Source organism: Rhinoraja longicauda, chromosome 22 (assembly GCF_053455715.1).
Source record: "Rhinoraja longicauda isolate Sanriku21f chromosome 22, sRhiLon1.1, whole genome shotgun sequence".
NCBI classification, from domain to species: Eukaryota; Metazoa; Chordata; class Chondrichthyes; order Rajiformes; family Arhynchobatidae; genus Rhinoraja; species Rhinoraja longicauda.
Genome location: NC_135974.1, coordinates 2,562,801 through 2,584,739, shown reverse-complemented (window position 1 = coordinate 2,584,739; position 21,939 = coordinate 2,562,801). Strand labels below are relative to the sequence as shown.

Below are 21,939 nucleotides of genomic sequence, written 5' to 3'. Positions count from 1 at the left end.
GTTATTATTCAGTGTCTTATTCTGCGATGGAGGTTCTGCAGTGCACCTGTAAGGCCCCAATCTAATTACTTCCTGCCAGGTGAGGGATGAGGTCAATAGGGATTTAATTGAAGTTTGGAGAGAGTACGTCATGGATTAGAACTCCCTGTAAATGTAGTCTGCATTCCAGAAGGTTTAGTTTAGTTTAGTTTCATTTAGAGATACACCGAGTCCACGCCAACATAATAATAATAATATATAATAATATTCATTTATTGTCATTGCAACGAGTACAACGAAATTAAAAAATAGCCAATCCTGACGGTGCGTACAAACATATATGCAATAAATGCAAAAACAAATAAATACATAAATACAATTAAATACAATTATATTAAGTACAAGATTTTTTAACGGTGTTGCCTAGTGCAAAGGTAGTGTTCAGTTCTCGTATGGCCCTGGGGTAAAAACTGTTCTTAAGTCTGTTTGTTCGGGATTTGATCGACCTGAAACGTGGAAACAGGCCCTTCCGGCCCACCGGGTCCGCGCCGACCAGCGATCCCCGCACATTAACACTATCCTACACACACTCAGGCCAATTCACACTTACGCCAAGCCAGTTAACCTACGTGCCTGTACGTCCTTGGAGTGTGGGAGGAAACCGAAGATCTCGGAGAAAACCCACGCAGGTCACGGGGAGAACGTACAAACTCCGTACAGACGGCACCTGTAGTCAGGATCGAACCCGGGCCTTCAGGCACTGTGAAGCAGCAACTCTACCGTTGTACCACTTTTCTGGATGAAATGTCTCTCTTATATTCTTTCCAACTTTAAATCTGGACATTGACTGTCGCACATTAGATGCAAGGCCTTTTTTAGGTGATGAGTGGTTTAAAAATCCTATGGAAACAAAACTGAGAGCTATCTTGCCAGCATTTGTATTTAGTCCTGGGATTGCATAAGATATCTAAATACTCACGGCTATGGGATGGGGGATATGTGACCGACATACAAATACATAGACCTGGATATTCTTCAGTCATGTTTCAGACCAAGCCTAGGCATTGCAGAATTCAGTAACTCACAAAGCTCAAGGCTTTAGGATCTGCTAATGACCATCTCCACCAAGGGAGGGTCGACCCACCTTCACTTAGTTGGGTAACATCATCAATACTCTCGGGTTTACCATTGACCAGGAACACTATGGGCAGCACAATGGCACGAGTGGTAGAGTCACTGCCTCACAGTTCCAGCAACCTGAGTTCAATCTTGCCTAATGCTGCTGACTGCTTGGAGTTTGCACGCTCTCCTTGTGACCACACGGATTTTCCAATGGCGTTCCGGTTATCTCCCAAATTCCAAAGATGCACAGATTGGTAGGCTAACCGTTCAATCTAAATGGCCTCTTGTGTGCAGGTGAATCTGTGGAATCTGTGTGGAGGAGATGGAAATGTGAAGGAGCAAATAAAGAAAATGGAGTTTGTATAAAGGGTGTTGAATGGTTGGAGCAGGCTTCAGTGGGCTGTGCAGAATGACCATGGTTCTTGAAGCAGGCCAAAAAGGTGCCGCACGGTGGCACAGTGGTAGAGTTGTTGCCTTACAGTGCTTGCAGCGCCAGAGACCCGGGTCCATTCCTGGCTTCGGATGCTGACCGTGTGGAGTTTGTACGTTCTCTCCGTGACCGCGTGAGTTTTCTCCGAGATCTTTGGTTTCCTCCCACACTCCAAAGACACACAGGTTTGTAGGTTAATTGGATTGGTTTGAGTGTAAATTGTGTGTAGGATAGTATTAATGTGCGGGGATCGCTGGTCGGTGCGGACTCGGTGGGCCGAAGGGCCTGTTTCCTCGCTGTATCTCTAAACTAGACTAAAACGATTGATGCATGGCTAGCAAAAACCAAATCAGTGAACACTGTCCGCTTGACTTTCTTGAATGCCACTTTCAACAATAGACAATAGACAATAGGTGCAGGAGGGGGCCATTCGGCCCTTCGAGCCAGCACCGCCATTCAATGTGATCATGGCTGATCATTCTCAATCAGTACCCCGTTCCTGCCCTCTCCCCATACCCCCTGACTCCGCTATCCTTAAGAGCTCTATCCAGCTCTCTCTTGAATGCAAGTGTTACACGATCTACAGCAAAGCAGTCCACTTGACTGGTACACAACCTACCACCCTAAACATTCACTCCCACCACCACAGTGTGCCCAGCTACAAAATGTACTGTGGTTACTCACCCAGGCTACTCTGACAGCTCCTTCCAAGTCTGTGACTTCTACCATCTCCAACATGGGAGGGTCTTCATATGCACGACAAAGGTGCCAAGTGTGTGGGAACACCACAGCCTGCATGCTCCCACAATCATGACTTTGAAATATTCCACCAGTCCTTCACTGTCGTTGGCACCAAATCCTGGAACTCTGCCTCAACATGAGTGCAGCTTCACCAGATGGTGGTAGCAGCTCAAGGAAGGCCCACCTTCTGGAGGGCATCTCGACTTGGCCAACACGTTCAGCTCTTTGCAGCTTTAAAAACGATAATAACTCAGTCTGTTGTAGTCCTACACCGATAGAAACATAGAAACATAGAAAATAGATGCAGGAGGAGGCCATTTGGCCCTTCGAGCCAGCACCGCCTTTCAATGTGATCATGGCTGATCATCCACAATCAGTAACCCGTGCCTGCCTTCTCCACATATCCCTTGATTCCGCTAGCCCCCAGAGCTCTATCTAACTCTCTTTTAAATTAATCCAGTAAATTGGCCTCCACTGCCTTCTGTGGCAGAGAATTCCACAAATTCACAACTCTGTGGGTGAAAAAGTTTCTTCTCACCTCAGTTTTAAATGGCCTCCCCTTTATACTTAGACTGTGGCCCCCGGTTCTGGACTCCCCCAACATTGAGAACAAAATCAGGAACAGCTACATTTCAATAACCTTTAGGACAGGTACATGGATTGGAGGGATATGGACCAAGCGCAGGCAAGTGGGACTAGTGTAGCTGGGACATTGTTGGCCGGTGTGGGCGATTTGGGCCAATGGGCCTGTTTCCACACTGTATCACTCTATGACTCCATGACTAGTTCCTACACCCAAGGACAATTTACAAAAGCCAATTAACATATAAACCTACAGGTTTTTGAGATGTGGGAGGAACCAAAGCACTGGAGAAAACCCACGTGGTCACAGGGTCAATGTACAAACTCTGTACAGGCAGCACCCTGTAGGCAGGATCAAACCTGGGTCCCTGGCACTGTAAAGCAGTAACTCTACCTGTTTGGCCAGGCACTTCCAGCTGGCAAACTGAAGCAGGTAAAACACCCTTACACCAATGATACAATTGCTGCATCAGTCACGCACAAGATGTGGAACATAGAACATAGAAAAGTACAGCACAGGACCAGGCCCTTCATCCCACAATACTGTATGCAATACTCCAAATATGGCCTAAGCAAAGTCCGGCAAAGCTGCATCATAACTTCCTGACTCTATATTCAATGTCCCAATCAATAAATGCAAACATACGACACATCTCCTTTACCATCCCATCTACTTGTGTTGCCTCATTCAAAGAGCTATGGATTTGGGTCTCAAGATCTCTCTGCTTCGCTCAACACCTGCGCTCGGTCCGCGTTGGCCAAACTGGTCTCCCGGTGGCTGAGCACTTCAACTCCCCCTCCCATTCCCAGTCTGACCTTTCTGTCATGGGCCTCCTCCAGTGCCATAGTGAGGCCCACCGGAAATTGATGGAACAGCACCTCATATTTCGCCTGGGCAGCTTGCAGCCCAGTGGTATGAACATTGACTTCTCCAATTTTAGATAGTTCCTCTGTCCCTCTCTTCCCCTCCCCATTCCCAGATCTCCCTCTATCTTCCTGTCTCACCGCTGTTTCATCGTAGTCTCACTAATGCAAAAATACAGTAATGTACACTGGGTCTATCTGCAAATTCACCACATGGGTGGATGGTGAGAACAACAACTCAGGCAAGTTCAGGCCAAATAGCTTCAGGGTCCCACCAGTCAACCAAGCCAGCAATTGAACCACAGATTACAGTCAGAAATTACCCTTGCCAATCGTAGTGAGACACTATTAGCTACAACATTAATTACATCTGATGGTTTTTAATATGTTAGTGCTTCGATTAAGAAAAAAAACACTGAGGGAAGAAAATTCATATGAAACGGTTAAGTTTGTATGTTGCATTTGGAAGTACAGGGACTGGAATGATTATATGTCTGGAAAGCAAAACTTGATTGTCCATCTCCAAATCCAAGAGGGAGATTATAGGATTTTGTTGCCTGACATACAGACTGAAAATAGATCCTTTAATATGCAAGAAGGCAGGATGAGACGAATGAGCACTCAGCATTGACCAGCAAAGATGCTTACACCATCCCAAGAGCAGTTGCTGGCTCCTATCTAAACCCCTTTGTAAAATTAAGCCCCGCATTGAGGCCACTCTGTGTGGTAGGATGGCTTACACTGCACTGTGGTGAAAATATGTAACCATCCGAGAATGAGTCCAGGGGCCTGCCTGGCTCATTGTGTCTGTGGAACAGCCTTGCTTTCTTGCCTCACTCTCCACAGTTCACCAAATCTTTGTCTCTCCGGTTGACACCTAATTTTCTTTCCTGTTTTGAGGAACGCGACTAAAAGCCATTGAAGGAGCCATTTACGCTTAAATTGGTTACTGTTATTGTATTATGGCCATGTTTAATATTTCTAGTTTCTATCCGTCTGTACTTTGGAAGGTGGGATTTGATACGTAGAGCGGCGTGTCTACATCTGAGGAGGCTAGTGTAGCCACAGAGATTAGTGGTCAGTTCAGTCTCGGCGGATGGAGAGAATACAGTTTTTTAACCACACGGTAAAGACCTTCACGGTAACAACATCACGGTCTCCACCGTGTTGCTTGAAGAAGAAACAGTTGATAAGAACGAAAAGTTACGAATTACTCTTTTGATTTGTGCTACTTTAATAAAGATCAATTAAACAAGGAACGGCGGTCGGAAGATTCGTTCTTGCCATCTCAGAGTGCGGTGTGTGCGTGAACTATATCTCCACCACATCCCCGAGCAGTAATGGCTCTCGAAGTTGTACTTTGAGAAAGTGTAGAAACTGCCAACACAGCCACCATTTACCACCATCATTTCATTAGTGCTCCCAGCACATTACAATTCGTTATGTCGTACAAAGAAATATATCTATCTTACCTTTGCATGGGTACCTGATTTCTGCTTGTGTGTAAAAAAAAAATGAATACTGCATTGAAGCATAGATTTGTTGACACACCACACTATGCAAAGACATTCATGGCCCAAACATGACTTCAGGTTCAGAGCAAATAGAAAGCATGTAAAACAGTAAACCTCAGTGTCATCACGGAACGATGTCAACAACAACAGATGAAGTGCAAAACAGCTGACCTCCCCTTACCTACAGGTGACAGTTCATGGATACTACCGATGTAGGGTCCGTCCAGAAACTTGGGCTCGCTGTCGTTAATATCCTGGACTTTGATAATAAATTCCGATTCCGGTTCCAGGGGTCTGTCGGTCAGTTTGTCGCGGGCCTGTGCCCGGAGGGTATAGTAGGTCTTTTCCTCGCGGTCCAATCGCTCTGTGGCATGGATATCTCCAGTAATCTCGTCGATGATGAAGACGGTCCCAGCACCCTCCCCTGATATGGTGTACTTTATGGAACCATCTCCTTTGTCGGAGTCTGAGTGAATCTGGAAAAGAGAGAGAAATGCTTGCCATTCAGAAGGTCACGTGACAGGAGCAGAATGAGAACGTTCGGCCCATCAAGTCTACTCCTCCATTCTATCATGGCTGTTCTACCTCTCACTCCCAGCCCCATTCGCCTGCCTTCTCCACATAAACCCCTGACACCTGCACTAATCAAGGATCTATCTACCTTAAAAATATCTGTTGATGGCCTCCACAGCCTTCTTTGGAAAAAAATCCCATAGATTTACCACCCTCTGACTAGAGAAATTCATCCTCATCTCCTTCCTAAAGGAACGTCCTTTAATTCTGAGGCGGTGACTTCTAGTCCTAGACTCTCCCTCTAGTGGAAACATCCTCGCCACATCCACTCTATCCAAGCGTTTCACTATTCGGTAGGCTTCAACGAGGTCCCCCCTCACTCTTCTAAACTCTTACAGTGACAGGATTCTCAACCCAGGCAGTGTTGAGAGGAAGAGTCTGAACTTTAGACCACATGGGAATTTCAAATCCAAGGTCAATACTGTTTTGCTGGAGAGGATTTCAAGAAATCCACAGCAATAGAGGTTGAGACCAAGTGTGGCCTAATTAGAACGTTACCATAAGAACGTTTATTAGACCAAGTGCGGCCTAATTAGAACGTTTCCAAAGACGTACAGGTATGTAGGTTAATTGGCTGGGTAAATGTAAAAATTGTCCCTAGTGGGTGTAGGATAGTGTTAATGTGCGGGGATCGCTGGGCGGCACGGACTTGGTGGGCCGAAAAGGCCTGTTTCCGGCTGTATATATATGATATGATATGATATGATAAGGAAGAGCTAGAACAAAAAGCCTAAAGGCATCTTTGATTCTTTTTGTCTTCCAATTCTGGAATCAGGTATCATTGGGCTAGTATGTCTTGCCCATCCCCAGTTGCCCACGTGATTCACCATGATATCAGTTGTAGTCTTGTAAAAATCCAGTAATGTACGTTGGCAGCAGCTAATCTACAACGCTGTTTAATCAGACCATGTATATATATGTTCTTAAGTCATAAGGGCAGAATTAGGCCATTCGGCCCATTGAGTCTATGCCGCCAGTCAAACATGGTTGACCTATCTTTCTCTTTCAACCCCATTCTCTTGCCCATAACCCTTTCCTCAAGAATCTGCCAAACTCCACCTTAAAAATACTCAATGACTTGGCCTCCAATTGTACAGATTCACCGCTTTCTGACTAACGAAATTCCTCCACATTTTCCTCCTTTTTTGCTCTGGTTTATTGTCACCCACGTTTAGACCATAATGGTGTATCCTTAATGATTTGATGAGTTTATGCTTTATTCTTAATTGTTAACTGTATGTTTGTGTTGTCATTCGTGAGCGGAGCACCAAGGCACATTCCTTGTATGTGCACATACTTGGCCAATGAACTTATTCATTCATTCATTCATTCATTCATTCATTCATTCATTCATTTCATTCATTCATAAAGGTACATCCTTTTATTCCAAGCCTGTGCCCCCTGGTCCTAGGCACTCCCACTAGTAGAAACATCCTCTCCACATCCACTCTATCCAGGCCTCCCACTGTTCGGTAAATCCCGATGAGGTCCCTCCTCATCCTTCTAAACTCCAGCGAGTACAGGCCCAGTGCCGTTAATTTATAACATCATATACTCACACCTTTTTGAATCACTGCAGCCCCTCTGGTGAAGGTGCTCCCACTCTGCTATTTGGGAGGGAGTTCCAGGATTTAGATCTAGCGACCATAACATAAATGGGGATATGCTTCCAAGTGTCACTTGGTGTACGATTTGGTATTGGTGTCAGTATTGCTTTACTTTAGAGATCCAGCGTGGAAACAGGCCCTTCGGAACACCTGGTCCGCGCCGACCGGCGATCCACGCACGTTAACACTATCCTACACCCACCAGGGATAATCTTTACATTTACCAAGCCAATTAACCTACACACCTGTACATCTTTGGAGTGTGGGAGGAAACCGAAGATCTCGGAGAAAATCCACGCAGGTCACGGGGAGAACGTACAAACTCCATACAGACAGCGCCCGTAGTCGGGATCGAACCCGGGTCTCCTGCGCTGCATTCGCTGTAAGGCAGCAACTCTACCGCTGCGCCACCGTGACCGCCCAAACTTGTTGCTTACGTGAATCTTACGAGTGTGTTCAGATGAGATTTTTAAAAAATCTGTATGAACCAGACTTTACTCAATACCATGGGGCGGCGCAGTGGCGCAGCGGTTGCAGCACCATTGAACCGGGTCCGATCCCGACTACGGGGGTGCTGTCTGTACGGAGTTTGTACGTTCTCCCCGTAACCGCGTGGGTTTTCTCCAAGGTCTTCAGTTTCCTCCCACACCCCCAAGACGTACAGGTTTGTAGGTTAATTGGCTTGGTATGAATGTAAATTGGCCCTGGTGTGTGGATGTAGGATAGCGTTAATGCGCGGGGATCGCGGGTCGGTGCAAAGGGCCTGTTTCAGCGCTGCACCCCTAAAATAAACTAAAGAGTCCTGAGAGAATCTCCTGACTTCACATTCCAAAGAAAGGAAATATGCTCCCTCAGTAGTTCCATGGTGAACTCATCTTCAGAACAAGCATCAAATTCTGCACAGCTACATAATCTTTGCTAATCTTGTTATACTTAAGTAAAAGTTCAGGACAGTTTACTGCCCTTGGGACAAGAAAGTGCTTTAGAATTCAATATTACCAAGTCAAGCCAATGTAAGTCAAATGACCTTGTATTAACAAAAGTAAAGGTTCCCCCTATTTCCCAACGTGGTTCTGCACACTAATAGAACTCAGCAACACTTTTATTGAAGACACACTCTGTTCAGATCTGCTGTGGTGTGCCTGCAGGCGAAATAACTCTTCATGTGATTTTAGCACAAATCAAGCTCCTCTCTATTCTTTGATAACTTTGTACTGTCTCTCGAATTTCAGGAAAAGGAGTAAGACATTTAGTTTAATTTAGTTTAGAGATGCGGCGCGTAAACAGGCCCTTCGGCCCACTGAGTCCGCACCGACCAGCCATCCCCGCACACTTACGCTATCCTACGGAAACAGGCCCTTCGGCCCACTGAGTCTGCACCGACCAGCCATCCCCGCACACTTACGCTATCCTACACACACCGGCAACAATTCACATTTACTGATGCTTCCCCATTTACAATATTTCGACTTTATTCGGTGCAAAAGCTGGGCAAAGGCAACCAGCCACGGCTCGCTCCCGGCCACGTGATCACGTGTATTCAATGCATTTTCGACTCACGATACTTTCGGTTTACGATGGGTTTATCAGAACGTAAGCCCATAACGTAAGTCGAGGAGCAACTGTAAACCAAGCCAATTAACCTACAAACCTGCACGTCTTTGGAGTGTGGCAGGAAACCCAAGCGTTCGGACAAAACCCACGCGGGTCACGGGGAGAACGTACAAACTCTGTGCAGACAGCGCCCGTAGTCAGGATCCAACCCGGGTCTCCGGCGCTGGAAGGCTGCAACTTTACCACTGTGCCGCCGTGCTGCCCAATATACGCTGCCCAATATACGCTGCCCAAGCGGAATATGAGGTGGTGTACCTCTGGTTTGCATGTGGCCTCACTCGGGCCATGGGGGAAGCCCAGGACAGAAAGGTCAGTTGGTCTCCTCAGTGTACCACAGTTCTGCTCTTGGAACCCCTCCCCCACCCCAGACGCACAAAGGAATGAGTTCCCGTTGTCCCCACCTTTCACCCCACCAGCCTCCGCATTTAACACATCGGGAAGTTCTCACTGGAGTTTAGAAGGATGAGAGGAGATCTTATAGAGACGTATAAAATTATGAAAGGACTGCACAAGCTCGATGCAGGAAAGATGTTCCCAATGTTGGGGGAGTCCAGAACCAGAGGCCACACAGTCTAAGAATAAAGGGGGCCCATTATTTCCGTCAGTTCCAACATGATCACATCACTCATCACATCTTTCCAGCTCCAACCCATTCCGTCTCCCACAGAGACAGCGCCCTCCGCAACACCTTAGTTCACTCCTCCCTTCCCATCCAAACCATCCCCCCACTCCCAGGTACTTTCCCCTGCAACACCTGTCCCTGGAACTCGTCTGTCTCCTCCACCCAGTCCCTTCCAGGTGAGACAGAAGTTCACGTGCACCTCTCTTCACCTCATCTGCTGCATCTGGAGTTCCCACAGAAACATAGAAAATAGGTGCAGGAGGAGGCCATTTGGCCCTTCGAGCCAGCACCGCCATTCATTGTGATCATGGCTGATCATTCACAATCAATAACCCGTGCCTGCCTTTTCCCCATATCCCTTGATTCCACTAGCCCCTAGAGCTCTATCTAACTCTCTTCTAAATTCATCCAGTGAATTGGCCTCCACTGCCCTCTGTGGCAGAGAATTCCACAAATTCACAACTCTCTGGGTGAAAAGGTTTCTTCTCACCTCAGTTTTAAATGACCTCCCCTTTATTCTTAGACTGTGGCCCCTTATTCTGGACTCCCCCAACTTTGGGAACATGTTTCCTGCATCTAGCTTGTCCAGTCCTTTCATAATTTTATACGTCTCTATAAGATCCCCTCTCATCCTTCTAAATTCCAGTGAGAACTTCCCGATGTGGCCTCCTGTGCATTGCGTAGACTCGGTGACCATCTCGCTGAACAGTTACACTGGGACCGTCGAGGCCTGACAGGATCTCTCGGTTGCTGACCATTTAAACTCCCCTTCTTGTTTCCACGCTCTTCCTTTGCCAGAGTGAGGCCACACACAAACTGGAAGAACAGACCCTCATATTTCGCTTGGGTAGCTAACAACCCAACGGTATGAACGTTGAATTCTCCAATTTTAGGTGACCTCTAACTAACCCTCCCACAAGCCCATCCCCATTTTTAGATTTAGATTTTAGATTTAGAGATACAGCGCGGAAACAGGCCCTTCGGCCCACCGAGTCCACGTCGCCCAGCGATCCCCGCACACTAACACTATCCTACACACACTAGGGACAATTTTTACATTTACCCAGTCAATTAACCTACAAACCTGCACGTCTTTGGAGTGTGGGAGGAAACCGAAGATCTCGGAGTAAACCCACGCAGGTCACGGGGAGAATGTACAAACTCCGTACGGACGGCACCTGTAGTCAGGATCAAACCTGAGTCTCTGGCACTGCATTCGCTGTAAGGCAGCAACTCTACCGCTGCGCCACCGTGCCGCCCCCACCACCTTTCCCCACCCCTCTCTCCTCAGTGCCCCAACTAGACTCCTGCCTATTTCTCCCCCATCTCACCCCACTACCTCCTCCTGCTAATTTCCTCTCCCTGTCTTCACAAACTGGGACTCTTCAAACCTGTCTCACACCTTTGGTTCTTATCTCCAGCATTTGCTCAAACTGGGTTGGAAGCCTTCATCAGGCTGGAAGTAAAGGTGGGGGGGGGGGGGGTGGGTTAGGGGACAAACCGGTGGCGAGAAAGACTCGAGATCAAATCAGCAACAGATGACCTCAGAAAAGGTGGGGCCCACAATGGCCCATTGTTGGCTGGGGAAGATGTGAGGCGTTCAAGAGGGATTCAAGGAGGTGCAAAATCGGCACCCTTCCTTGAGGAAATTTCGCAGTAGAGAGGCCTTTTCTTGCCTCCAGTTTATTTGGCCTGCCTTGTGGAATTTAGAATGGATTTGAAAAGCTACGTCACTACCCCCCCTGATGGGTTCAATTGCTAAGAGCATGTTCGCCAAGCCAGCAGTGGAATGGAATGGAAATCTGTGAGCTTGTTGTCCTGGAAGCCTGGGCAGTAACTGGCTCCTCACGAGCCAAGCTTACCAACAGCCAGACTGAAGGTCAAACACACGGGTCACAAACCTTACCATGAGAAGAGAGTTGCATGAGGAATGGCTGGGGTAGTTTGACAGTGTGACAGTGTGGTCATGTTGCAGTTGTATAAGACGTTGGTGAGACCGCATTCAGAGCATTGTGTTCAGTGCTGGGCACCAAGTTACAGGAAAGATATTGTCAAGCTTAGGGCTATAGAGCGGCACGGTGGCGCAGCGGTAGAGTTGCTGCCTTACAGCGAATGCAGCGCCGGAGACTCGGGTTCGATCCTGACTACGGGCGCCGTCTGTACGGAATTTGTACGTTCTCCCCGTGACCTGCGTGGGTTTTCTCCGAGATCTTCGGTTTCCTCCCACACTCCAAAAGACGTACAGGTTTGTAGGTTAATTGGCTTGGTAAAAGTAAAGATTGTCCATAGTGGGTGTAGGATAGTGTTAGTGTGCGGGGATCGCTGGGCAGCGCGGACCCGGTGGGCCGAAGGGCCTGTACAAATGGAGAGGGAGAAGGGAAAATCGGAGGTGTCAGTATTACAGTATAGCAAAGGGGATTACAGAGGCATGAGGCAGGAGTTGGCCAAAATTGACTGGAAGGAGGCCCTAGCAGGGAAGACTGGAACAGCAATGGCAGGTATTCCTGGGAATAATGCAGAAGTTGCAGGATCAATTTATCCAAAGAGGAGGAAAAATTCTAAGGGGAGTAAGAGGCACCCGTGGCTGACAAGGGAAGTCAAGGACAGCATAAAAATAAAAGGGAAGAAGTATAACATAACGAAGAAGAGTGGGAAGCCAGAGGATTGGGGCTCTTTTAAAGAGCAACAGAAGATAACTAAAAAGGCAATACGGGGAGAAAAGATGAGGTACGAGGGTAAACTAGCCAATAATATAAAGGAGGATAGTAAAAGCTTTTTTAGGTACGTGAAGAGGAAAAAAATAGTCAAGGCAAATGTGGGTCCCTTGAAGACAGAAGCAGGGGAATTTATTATGGTGAACAAGGAAATGGCAGAAGAGTTGAACCGGTACTTTGGATCTGTCTTCACTGAGGAGGATACAAACAATCTCCCAGATGTTCTAGTGGCCAGATATCCTAGGGTGACAGAGGAACTGGAGGAAATCCACATTAGGCAGCAAAAAGTTTTGGGTAGACTGATGGGACTCAAGGCTGATAAATCCCCAGGGCCTGATGATCTGCATCCCAGGGTGCTTAAGGAGGTGGCTCTAGAAATTGTGGACGCATTAGTGATTATTTTCCAATGTTCTATAGATTCCGGGTCAGTTCCTGTGGATTGGAGGGTAGCTAATGTTATCCCACTTTTCAAGAAAGGAGGGAGAGAGAAAACGGGAAATTATAGACCAGTTAGTCTGACATCAGTGGTGGGGAAGATGCTGGAGTCAATTATAAAAGACGAAATTGCGGAGCATTTGGATCGCAGTAACAGGATCGTTCCGAGTCAGCATGGATTTACGAAGGGGAAATCGTGCTTGACTAATCTACTGGAATTTTTTGAGGATGTAACTAAGAAAATTGACAGGGGAGAGCCGGTGGATGTGGTGTACCTCTACTTTCAGAAAGCCTTCGAAAGGTCCCACATAGGAGATTGGTGGGCAAAATTAGAGCACATGGTATTGGAGGTAGGGTACTGACATGGATAGAAAGTTGGTTGACAGACAGAAAGCAAAGAGTGGGGATAAATGGGTCCCTTTCAAAATGGCAGGCAGTGACTAGTGGGGTACCGCAAGGCTCGGTGTTGGGACCGCAGCTATTTACAATATACATTAATGACTTGGATGAAGGGATTAAAAGTACCATTAGCAAATTTGCCAATGATACAAAGCTAGGTGGCAGTGTGAACTGTGAGGAAGATGCTATGAGGTTGCAGGGTGACTTGGACAGGTTGTGTGAGTGGGCGGATGCATGGCAGATGCAGGTTAATGTGGATAAGTGTGAGGTTATCCACTTTGGTGGTAGGAATAGGAAGGCAGATTATTATTTGAATGGTGTCAAGTTAGGAAAAGGGGACGTACAACGTGATCTGGGTGTCTTAGTGCATCAGTCACTGAAAGGAAGCATGCAGGTACAGCAAGCAGTGAAGAAAGCCAATGGAATGTTGGCATTCATAACGAGAGGAGTTGAGTATAGGAGCAAAGAGGTCCTTCTGCAGTTGTACAGGGCCCTAGTGAGACCGCACCTGGAGTACTGTGTGCAGTTTTGGTCTCCAAATTTGAGGAAGGATATTCTTGCTATTGAGGGCGTGCAGCGTAGGTTTACTAGGTTAATTCCCGGAATGGCGGGACTGTCATATGTTGAAAGACTAGAGCGACTAGGTTTGTATACACTGGAATTTAGAAGGATGAGAGGGGATCTTATCGAAACGTATAAGATTATTAAGGGGTTGGACATGTTAGAGGCAGGAAACATGTTCCCAATGTTGGGGGAGTCCAGAACCAGGGGCCACAGTTTAAGAATAAGGGGTAGGCCATTTAGAACAGAGATGAGGAAAAACAATTTTAGTCAGAGAGTTGTGAATCTCTGGAATTCTCTGCCTCAGAGGGCAGTGGAGGCCAATTCTCTGAATACATTCAAGAGAGAGCTAGATAGAGCTCTTAAGGATAGCGGAGTCAGGGGGTATGGGGAGAAAGATGGAACGGGGTACTGATTGAGAATGATCAGCCATGATCACATTGAATGGCGGTGCTGGCTCGAAGGGCCGAATGGCCCACTCCTGCACCTATTGTCTATTGTCTATTGTCTATTGTTTCTGCGCTGTATTTCTAAATCTAAAAAAAAGCTTGAAAGGGTTCGGAGAAGATTTACGAGGATGTTGCCAGGACCGGAGGACTGTTCATAGAGAGGACTGGAAGTCAGTATTGGACCCAGGTGACTGGAGCCGTGAGACCGCAGCTCCACTAGCTACCCCTGCAGATGAATGGGAGAAGTTAAGGTTGTTCTCCTTGGAACAGTGAATGTTGTAAAGACATCTGGCAGAGTTACGTGAAGGTCTGAAGAAGGATCTTGACCCGAAACATCACCCATTCCTTCTCTCCTGAGATGCTGCCTGACCCGCTGAGTTAAGGGCCTGTCCAACTTAAGCGATTTTTTAGGCGACTGCCGGCGACTGTCAAAGTCGTAGCAGATCGCCAACATTTACTTTTCCCCCACGACAATGACCACGACAATGCCGAGTCAGGTCGATACAAGTTACTTTTTTTGTGAAACTAGCACCTGGCTAAGAGATTACACCGTCTTCGGAAACATCACGAAATTCCCACGTTTACCTGACCGTCAAATTGTTGCCTCCAATCTACCTGTCAAATGTCGTGATGGTAAATAAATTGGTTAAACAAAACTATCTTCTGGTATCTTCAAATGCCTGTTCTTAATTTAATATTACGTGCTTCTAAATGCATCTGCGACAACCTAGCAAACCTGGGGACAGCGTGCGACAGACAGCGCCCACAATAAGCTACGATACTTGGCGACAAGCCAGCTGTCGCCGAGAAATTTCTATCTGGAAGATTTCTCAGCGACGCGCCGAGATCCACTACGATTCATTGAAGACTCCTCACGATCATGCCCGCGACACCCCGGCGAACGTTCGGCAACAGCCTAGTCGCCGGCAGTCGCCTTAAAATCGCCTCAGTGGGACAGGCCCTTTACTCCAGCATTGTGTGTCTACATGAAGACATGTCAGTTTCGGACAATAGATGGAGAGAAACTATTTCTGGCGGCAAAGGTGTCAAGAAAAAGGGGGCATAGAATGGAATTGGGATTGGCCAAACAACTAAACATGAGGAACATGTATTTTATACAGCGGTGGTTGTGGTGTGGAATGCACCCCCAGAAGCAGTGGTGAAAGAAGATTCGATGAAGAGTCTGCGTTTACAGACCTCTTATGATGCTGCAAGAAAAACTTGCGTTGTTCCAATTTGTTACATACTGTATAACAGTTAAACACCCTTGATTTGACTCCTGATTTAACTTTACATCATGTGTGGCTGATGGGCCCTTTTCTACACTGCACTGTTCTATCCCAGGAACTTCTGTCCTGGGCCTCCTCCATTGTCAGAGTGAGGCATAACGCAAATTGGAGGAACAGCACCTTATATTTCACTTGGGCAGCTTACAACTCAGCGGTTGATTTCTCTAACTTCAAGTAACTTCCATCCCTCCCCACCCAAGTCATACCAGCTTCAAAGTCGTCTTGTTGAGTCTCATTGTTTCTCATTGAGTCTCAGTCTGAAGAAGAGGCTCGACCCGAAACGTCACCCATTCCTTCTCTCCTGAGATGCTGCCTGACCTGCTGAGTTACTCCAGCATTTTGGGAATAAATACCTTCTCATTGTTTGTAACTCGTTTTCACCTCGCACACAGCTAACAATGGCCTGTTTCCTTTATCATCTTTACTTTTTTGCACATCTTTCATTCATTTGTTCCATATCTCCCTATATCACCGTCCAAATCTCTTGTTTCTCTCTCCCCTGATTCACCATCTGAAGACGGGTCTCAACCCAAAACGTCACCTACTCCTTTTCTCCAAAGAAGCTGTCTGACCCACTGAGTTACTCCAGCTTTGTCTTCAGTTTACACCAGCATCTACAGTTCCTTCCTACACTGTACTGCTCCATGGTCTATCTGGGAAGGGGAATTGAAGTGTTTGACAACCGGGAGATCAGGTAGGTCTGACCCAAAATGTCACCCATTCCTTCTCTCCAGAGATGCTGCCTGTCCCGCTGCATTACTCCAGCATTTTATGACTATCTTCGGTTTAAACAAGCATCTGCTGTTCCTTCCTACCTACGCACATCATGATGAATCTTTTCTACACTCTTTCATCTCAATGGCATCCATCCTGGAGCATGACAACCAGAACTCCACACAGTTCACCCAATGTGATCTCACCAACATCAGGCATAACTGTAACGTGACATCTCAAATCCTGCAGTCAATACTCTTACCAATGATGGCATGTATGCCAAATGCCTTCTTCACCACCCATCTACCTGCATTGGCATTTCCAGGGACTGTGTATCTGCATCTCCTGTTGTTTCATATCATATCATCATATATATACAGCCGGAAACAGGCCTTTTCGGCCCACCAAGTCCGTGCCGCCCAGCGATCCCCGTACATTAACACTATCCTACACCCACTAGGGACAATATTTACATTTACCCAGCCAATTAACCTACATACCTGTACGTCTTTGGAGTGTGGGAGGAAACCGAAGATCTCGGAGAAAACCCACGCAGGTCACGGGGAGAACGTACAAACTCCTTACAGTGCAGCACCTGTAGTCAGGATCGAACCTGAGTCTCCGGCGCTGCATTCGCTGTAAAGCAGCAACTCTACCGCTGCGCTACCGTGCCGCCCCTATTTGTTCCCCAATTTTCCAGGGTTCTGCCATTTACTGCGTAAATCCTGCCCTGTTTTCACTTACCTAAACAAAACATCGTACTACTAGTATTTTCTGCTTTTATTTCGGATTTCAGGGCAGCACGGTGGCGCAGCGGTAGATTTGCTGCCTTACATTGCCAGAGATCCGGGTTCGAATCTGACCATGAGTGCTTGTCTGCAGAGTATTTGTACCTTCTCCCCGTGACCTGCGTGGGTTTTCTCCGGGTGCTACAGTTTCCTCCCACACTCCAAAGACGTGTGGGTTTGTAGGTTAATTGACTTCGGTAAAATTGTAAATTGCCCCTGGTGTCTAGGATAGTGTTAGTGTACGGGATGACTGCTGGTCGGCACGGACTCGGTAGGCCGAAAGGCCTATTTCCGCACTGTATCTCTGAGCTAAACTAAACTGAACTACATTTTCTACACTAGCAGTATGTTCATTTTGGAAAGAGGTCATAATTTAGCTCTGTCACCTATTTGAAATTGGCAGTCCCAGAAATGTAAACCCAGCTGCTTCCAGGTTACATTAGTAATTTCAACTACTAATGACTGGATTTAAAGAGAAAAGCACCCTTAAATCATTTACACCCTTTGGATCATTAACTTTTACCTCGCACAGAAAGATCTTGTTTCATAATATATGTGGTGTTTCAAATTTTCCTTAATTTAATAAGTTATAACCCACAGTAATGATGTTACAAAAAAGCATGAAATCCACCCATAAAGGTCATTCAGCCTTTTAGCGTGATTGCAGGAATATCTGAGATATTCTGGCACTTGTGGAAAATTATCACCGTCTGTTCTATCATTCAAGCAGATGGTGCAGTTTAGTTTAGTTTAGTTTAGAGATACAGCGCGGAAACAGGCCCTTCAGCCCACCGAGTCCACACCGCCCAGCCATCCCCACACACTAACACTATCCTACACACACTAGGGACAATTCACATTTATACCAAGGCAATTAACCTACAAACCTGAACGTCTTTGGAGTGTGGGTGGAAACCGAAAACCCTCAAAGGTCATGGGGAGACAAAGGGGTAGGCCATTTGGGACTGAGATGAGGAAAAACATTTTCACCCAGAGAGTTGCAAATCTGTGCAAATCTCTGCCACAGAAGGCAGTGGAGGCCATTTCACTGGATGTTTTCAAGAGAGAGTTAGATTTAGCTCTTCGGACTAACAAGATCAAAGGATATGGGGAGAAAGCAGGAATGGGGTACTGATTTTGGACGATCAGCCATGAACATATTGAATGGCAGTGCTGGCTCGAAGCACCTGTTTTCAATGATTCTAATGTACAAACTCCGTACAGACAAGTAGTCAGGATTGAACCTGGGTCTCTAGCGTTGTGAGGCAGTAGCTCGACCGCTACACCACCAGTTCTTCCACCTATGTCAACACTAGTCGCCTCGGAAGATGAAAATGCCCATTGCAGAGAATGTTTGGTAAGGCCTTCTCAAGTATATTTTGTTCATCTGAGGAAATAAATATTGAGTCACAAGGGACAGAAGATGCTTGAATCTTGAGCAAAAACAAAACTGCTGGAGGAACTCAGCGGGTCAGGCAGCATCTGTGGAGGGAAATGGACAGAAGATGTTCCTTCCTTAGAAGGATAAGTGCTGCTCCACTGCAAAATCTTCTTGAGGTATTTTCACTTTGAAGTTCATAAGTGTAGGAGCAGAATTAGGCCATTCAGCCCATCGTCTACTCCATCATTCAATAATGGCTGATCTATCTTTCTGTATAACTGCTACATTAACATGGTTGGCAAGGGGCCTGGTTTTGTGCCAATTGACCCTTTATGACTCAAAGATGTAAGTGTAAGATACAATACGATACGATAGAACTTTGTAAGTCATAAAAACACAAAATTCATGGAACATGAAATTAAAGTGATGAGTGGAAAGGATTGGGGATGTGCAAAGATTGGGGAGGGAGGAGGGGGGAGGGGGGTCAGTCTCAGTGTACCCCACGACAGAAGGGGGAGGAGTTGTACAGTTTGATAGCCACAGGGAAGTAGGATCTCCTGTGGCATTCTGTGCTGCATTTTGGTGGAACCAAGATGTAAGATGTAAGATCGGAGTCAACATAACCAACAACTTCTCCTGGACCACCCATATTGAAGCAACGACCAAGAAAGCACACCAACGCCTCTACTTCCTTAGGAGACTGAGGAAGTTCGGCATGTCCCCAACAACTCTCACCAACTTTTACAGATGCACCATAGAAATCATTGTACCAGGATGCATCACAGCTTGGTTTGGGAACAGCTCCACCCAAGACAGCAAGAAATTGCAGCGAATTGTGGACGCAGCCCAGACCATCATACACACCAACCTCCCTTCCAGTGACTCCATTTACATCTCACGCTGCCTCGGCAAGGCCAGCAGCATAATCAAGGACCAGTCGCACCCCGGCCACTCCCTCTTCTCCCCTCTCCCATCAGGCAAAAGGTACAGAAGTGTGAAAACGCACACCTCCAGATTCAGGGACAGTTTCTTCCCGGCTGTTATCAGGCAACTGAATCATCCTACCACAACCAGAGAGCAGTGCTGAACTACTATCTACCTCATTGGTGACCCTCGGACTATCCTTGATTGGACTTTACTGGCTTTACCTTGCACTAAACGTTATTCTCTGCCATGTATCTATACATTGTAAATGGCTTGATTGTAATCATGCTAATTTGATTAATTAACTTTATACATCAAGAGGTGCAGATCCAGAGCAAGTAAGATTATGGGGGACCCCTGCCACCCCAGTAACGGACTGTTCCAGCTGCTACGGTCAGGCAAACGCCTCCGCTGTCACGCTGTGAAAACAGAGAGGATGAGACAGAGTTTCTTCCCACAGGCCATCAGGACTGTCAACTTTTATAACTCCAGAGACTAAATTTTTGTCTACACTATAGTAACTTATTAACTTTATTTATATGCTGTAACTGTAATTCTTTTTTGTGCACAATCCGCAGGCATTGCCACTTTCATTTCACTGCACATCGAGTATGTGTGTTTCTGACAAATAAACTTGACTTTACTTGACTTGACTATTGATAAACAGCAGGGGGGGATGGTATTGAGTCACGTGATCTAGTATCCCAGGGTTCCATAAGTGGCAGCAGAAGAGATAATGTGTGTACTGAAGATCTTCCAGTATCTCCTCTGTTCTGGATCGGTCCCAACATATGTAAGGTAGTTAGCTTCCTGCTGACTGGTTAGCACGCAACAAAAGCTTTTCACTGCACCTCGATACACGTAACAATAAACTAAACTGAAACTGAAGTGAGAGTCAGTCAGACTCAGGTTTTAAATCTTACTAGACCAAGTGGACCTGTTGGGCCCAAACCTCTCCTGCATTGGTGCAGCACCCTCTCCTCCCCCGCTCCCCTCTCCCCCACACCCCCCTAACCCCTCAACCCCTTCCCTCCCTTGCCCCTCCCTCCTTCCTCTCCCTCCTCCATCCCCCTCCCCTCCCCTTCCCCTCCCCCCCACACCATCCTCCTCAACCCCCCTTATCCGCCCTCCTCCTCCCTCCTTCCCCCTCCCTCCATTCCTTTCACTCCCTCCCTCCCTCCCTCCCTCCCTCCCTCCCTCCCTCCCTCCCTCCCTCCCTCCCTCCCTCCCTCCCTCCCTCCCTCCCTCCCTCCCTCCCTCCCTCCCTCCCTCCCTCCCTCCTCCCTCCCTCCCCCTCCCTCCCTAGGAGATAGATTTAAACTTTTAAAATGTGAATAACTTAAAAAATATAAAACCGATTTCAATGAAACGTCTTACATTAGCACCAAAGGGACGATGGTGAGTAAGGTGGGCCTAAAATTGTTGCACTATCGTGTACCGATTTGGCTGTAGTTCAGGAACAAACAAACAAACAAACAAACAAACAAGAGTTTTAGTATATAGATTTTGAATTAGGAGGTTGAATAGCAGAAGGGTTCCAGGAGGAAATTGTAGTGTTTGAAATCTAGGTCTTGTATGATGAGATGGAAGTAGACTTTGAGTTATTGAGGCAACCTGTTTCTGTGTTATATTTTCAAGGTCTTGCTATAATCTTAAAATTGCCAAATGAGATTGATTATTGAATGTGGTAAAGCTGGTATAAAGTTAAAATGATGAAGAAAGTCAAGATATCTTTCCATGTAAGCCGACACAAAATGCTGGAGTATCTCAGCTGGTCAGGCAGCATCTCTAGAGAAAAGGAATAGGTGACGTTTCGGCCATGGTTTAGTTTATCATTGTCACATGTACCGAGGTACAGTGGAAAGCTTTTGTATGCATGCTGTCCAGTCAATAACAAAGACAATACACGATTACAATCGAGCCTTTTACAGTGTATAGATTGGAATGTGAGTTTGTAGATCTGCTTCTGTGTCTAGCTCGCAAATAGTCACCTGGGTTGGGCGCCATCTTGGAAGTCATCGAAGGCTCCTTATGAGTCTGAAGAAGGGTCTCGACCCGAAAGGTCACCCATTCCTTCTCTCCGGAGAAGGTGCCTGACCCGCTGAGTTACTCCAGCATTTTGTGTCTGTCTCCAGTGTAAATCAGCATCTGCAGTTCCCTCTGACACATATCTTTCCATGTACAGTTGTACCAGGCCCTGGTGAGACCGCACCTGGAGTACTGTGTGCAGTTTTGGTCTCCAAATTTGAGGAAGGATATTCTTGCTATGGAGGGCGTGCAGCGTAGGTTCACTAGATTAATTCCCGGAATGGCGGGACTGTCGTATGTTGAAAGGCTGGAGCGATTGGGCTTGTATACACTGGAATTTAGAAGGATGAGGGGGGATCTTATTGAAACATATAAGATAATTAGGGGATTGGACACATTAGAGGCAGGAAACATGTTCCCAATGTTGGGGGAGTCCAGAACAAGGGGCCACAGTTTAAGAATAAGGGGTAGGCCATTTAGAACGGAGATGAGGAAGAACTTTTTCAGTCAGAGAGTGGTGAAGGTGTGGAATTCTCTGCCTCAGAAGGCAGTGGAGGCCAGTTCGTTGGATGCTTTCAAGAGAGAGCTGGATAGAGCTCTTAAGGATAG

The 21,939-nt window shown here is 46.7% G+C and overlaps 1 protein-coding gene across 1 annotated transcript in view; it reads right to left on the bottom strand.

Annotated features, from left to right (window-relative positions):
• The window catches only part of cdh22 (cadherin 22), an 882,037-nt gene that overhangs the window by 654,061 nt on the left and 206,037 nt on the right, over positions 1–21,939 (bottom strand). Inside the window, exon 3 of the mRNA XM_078418609.1 lies at positions 5,414–5,708. Coding sequence (XP_078274735.1) covers positions 5,414–5,708 — 295 coding nt within the window. The remainder of the gene's footprint in view (positions 1–5,413; positions 5,709–21,939) is intronic.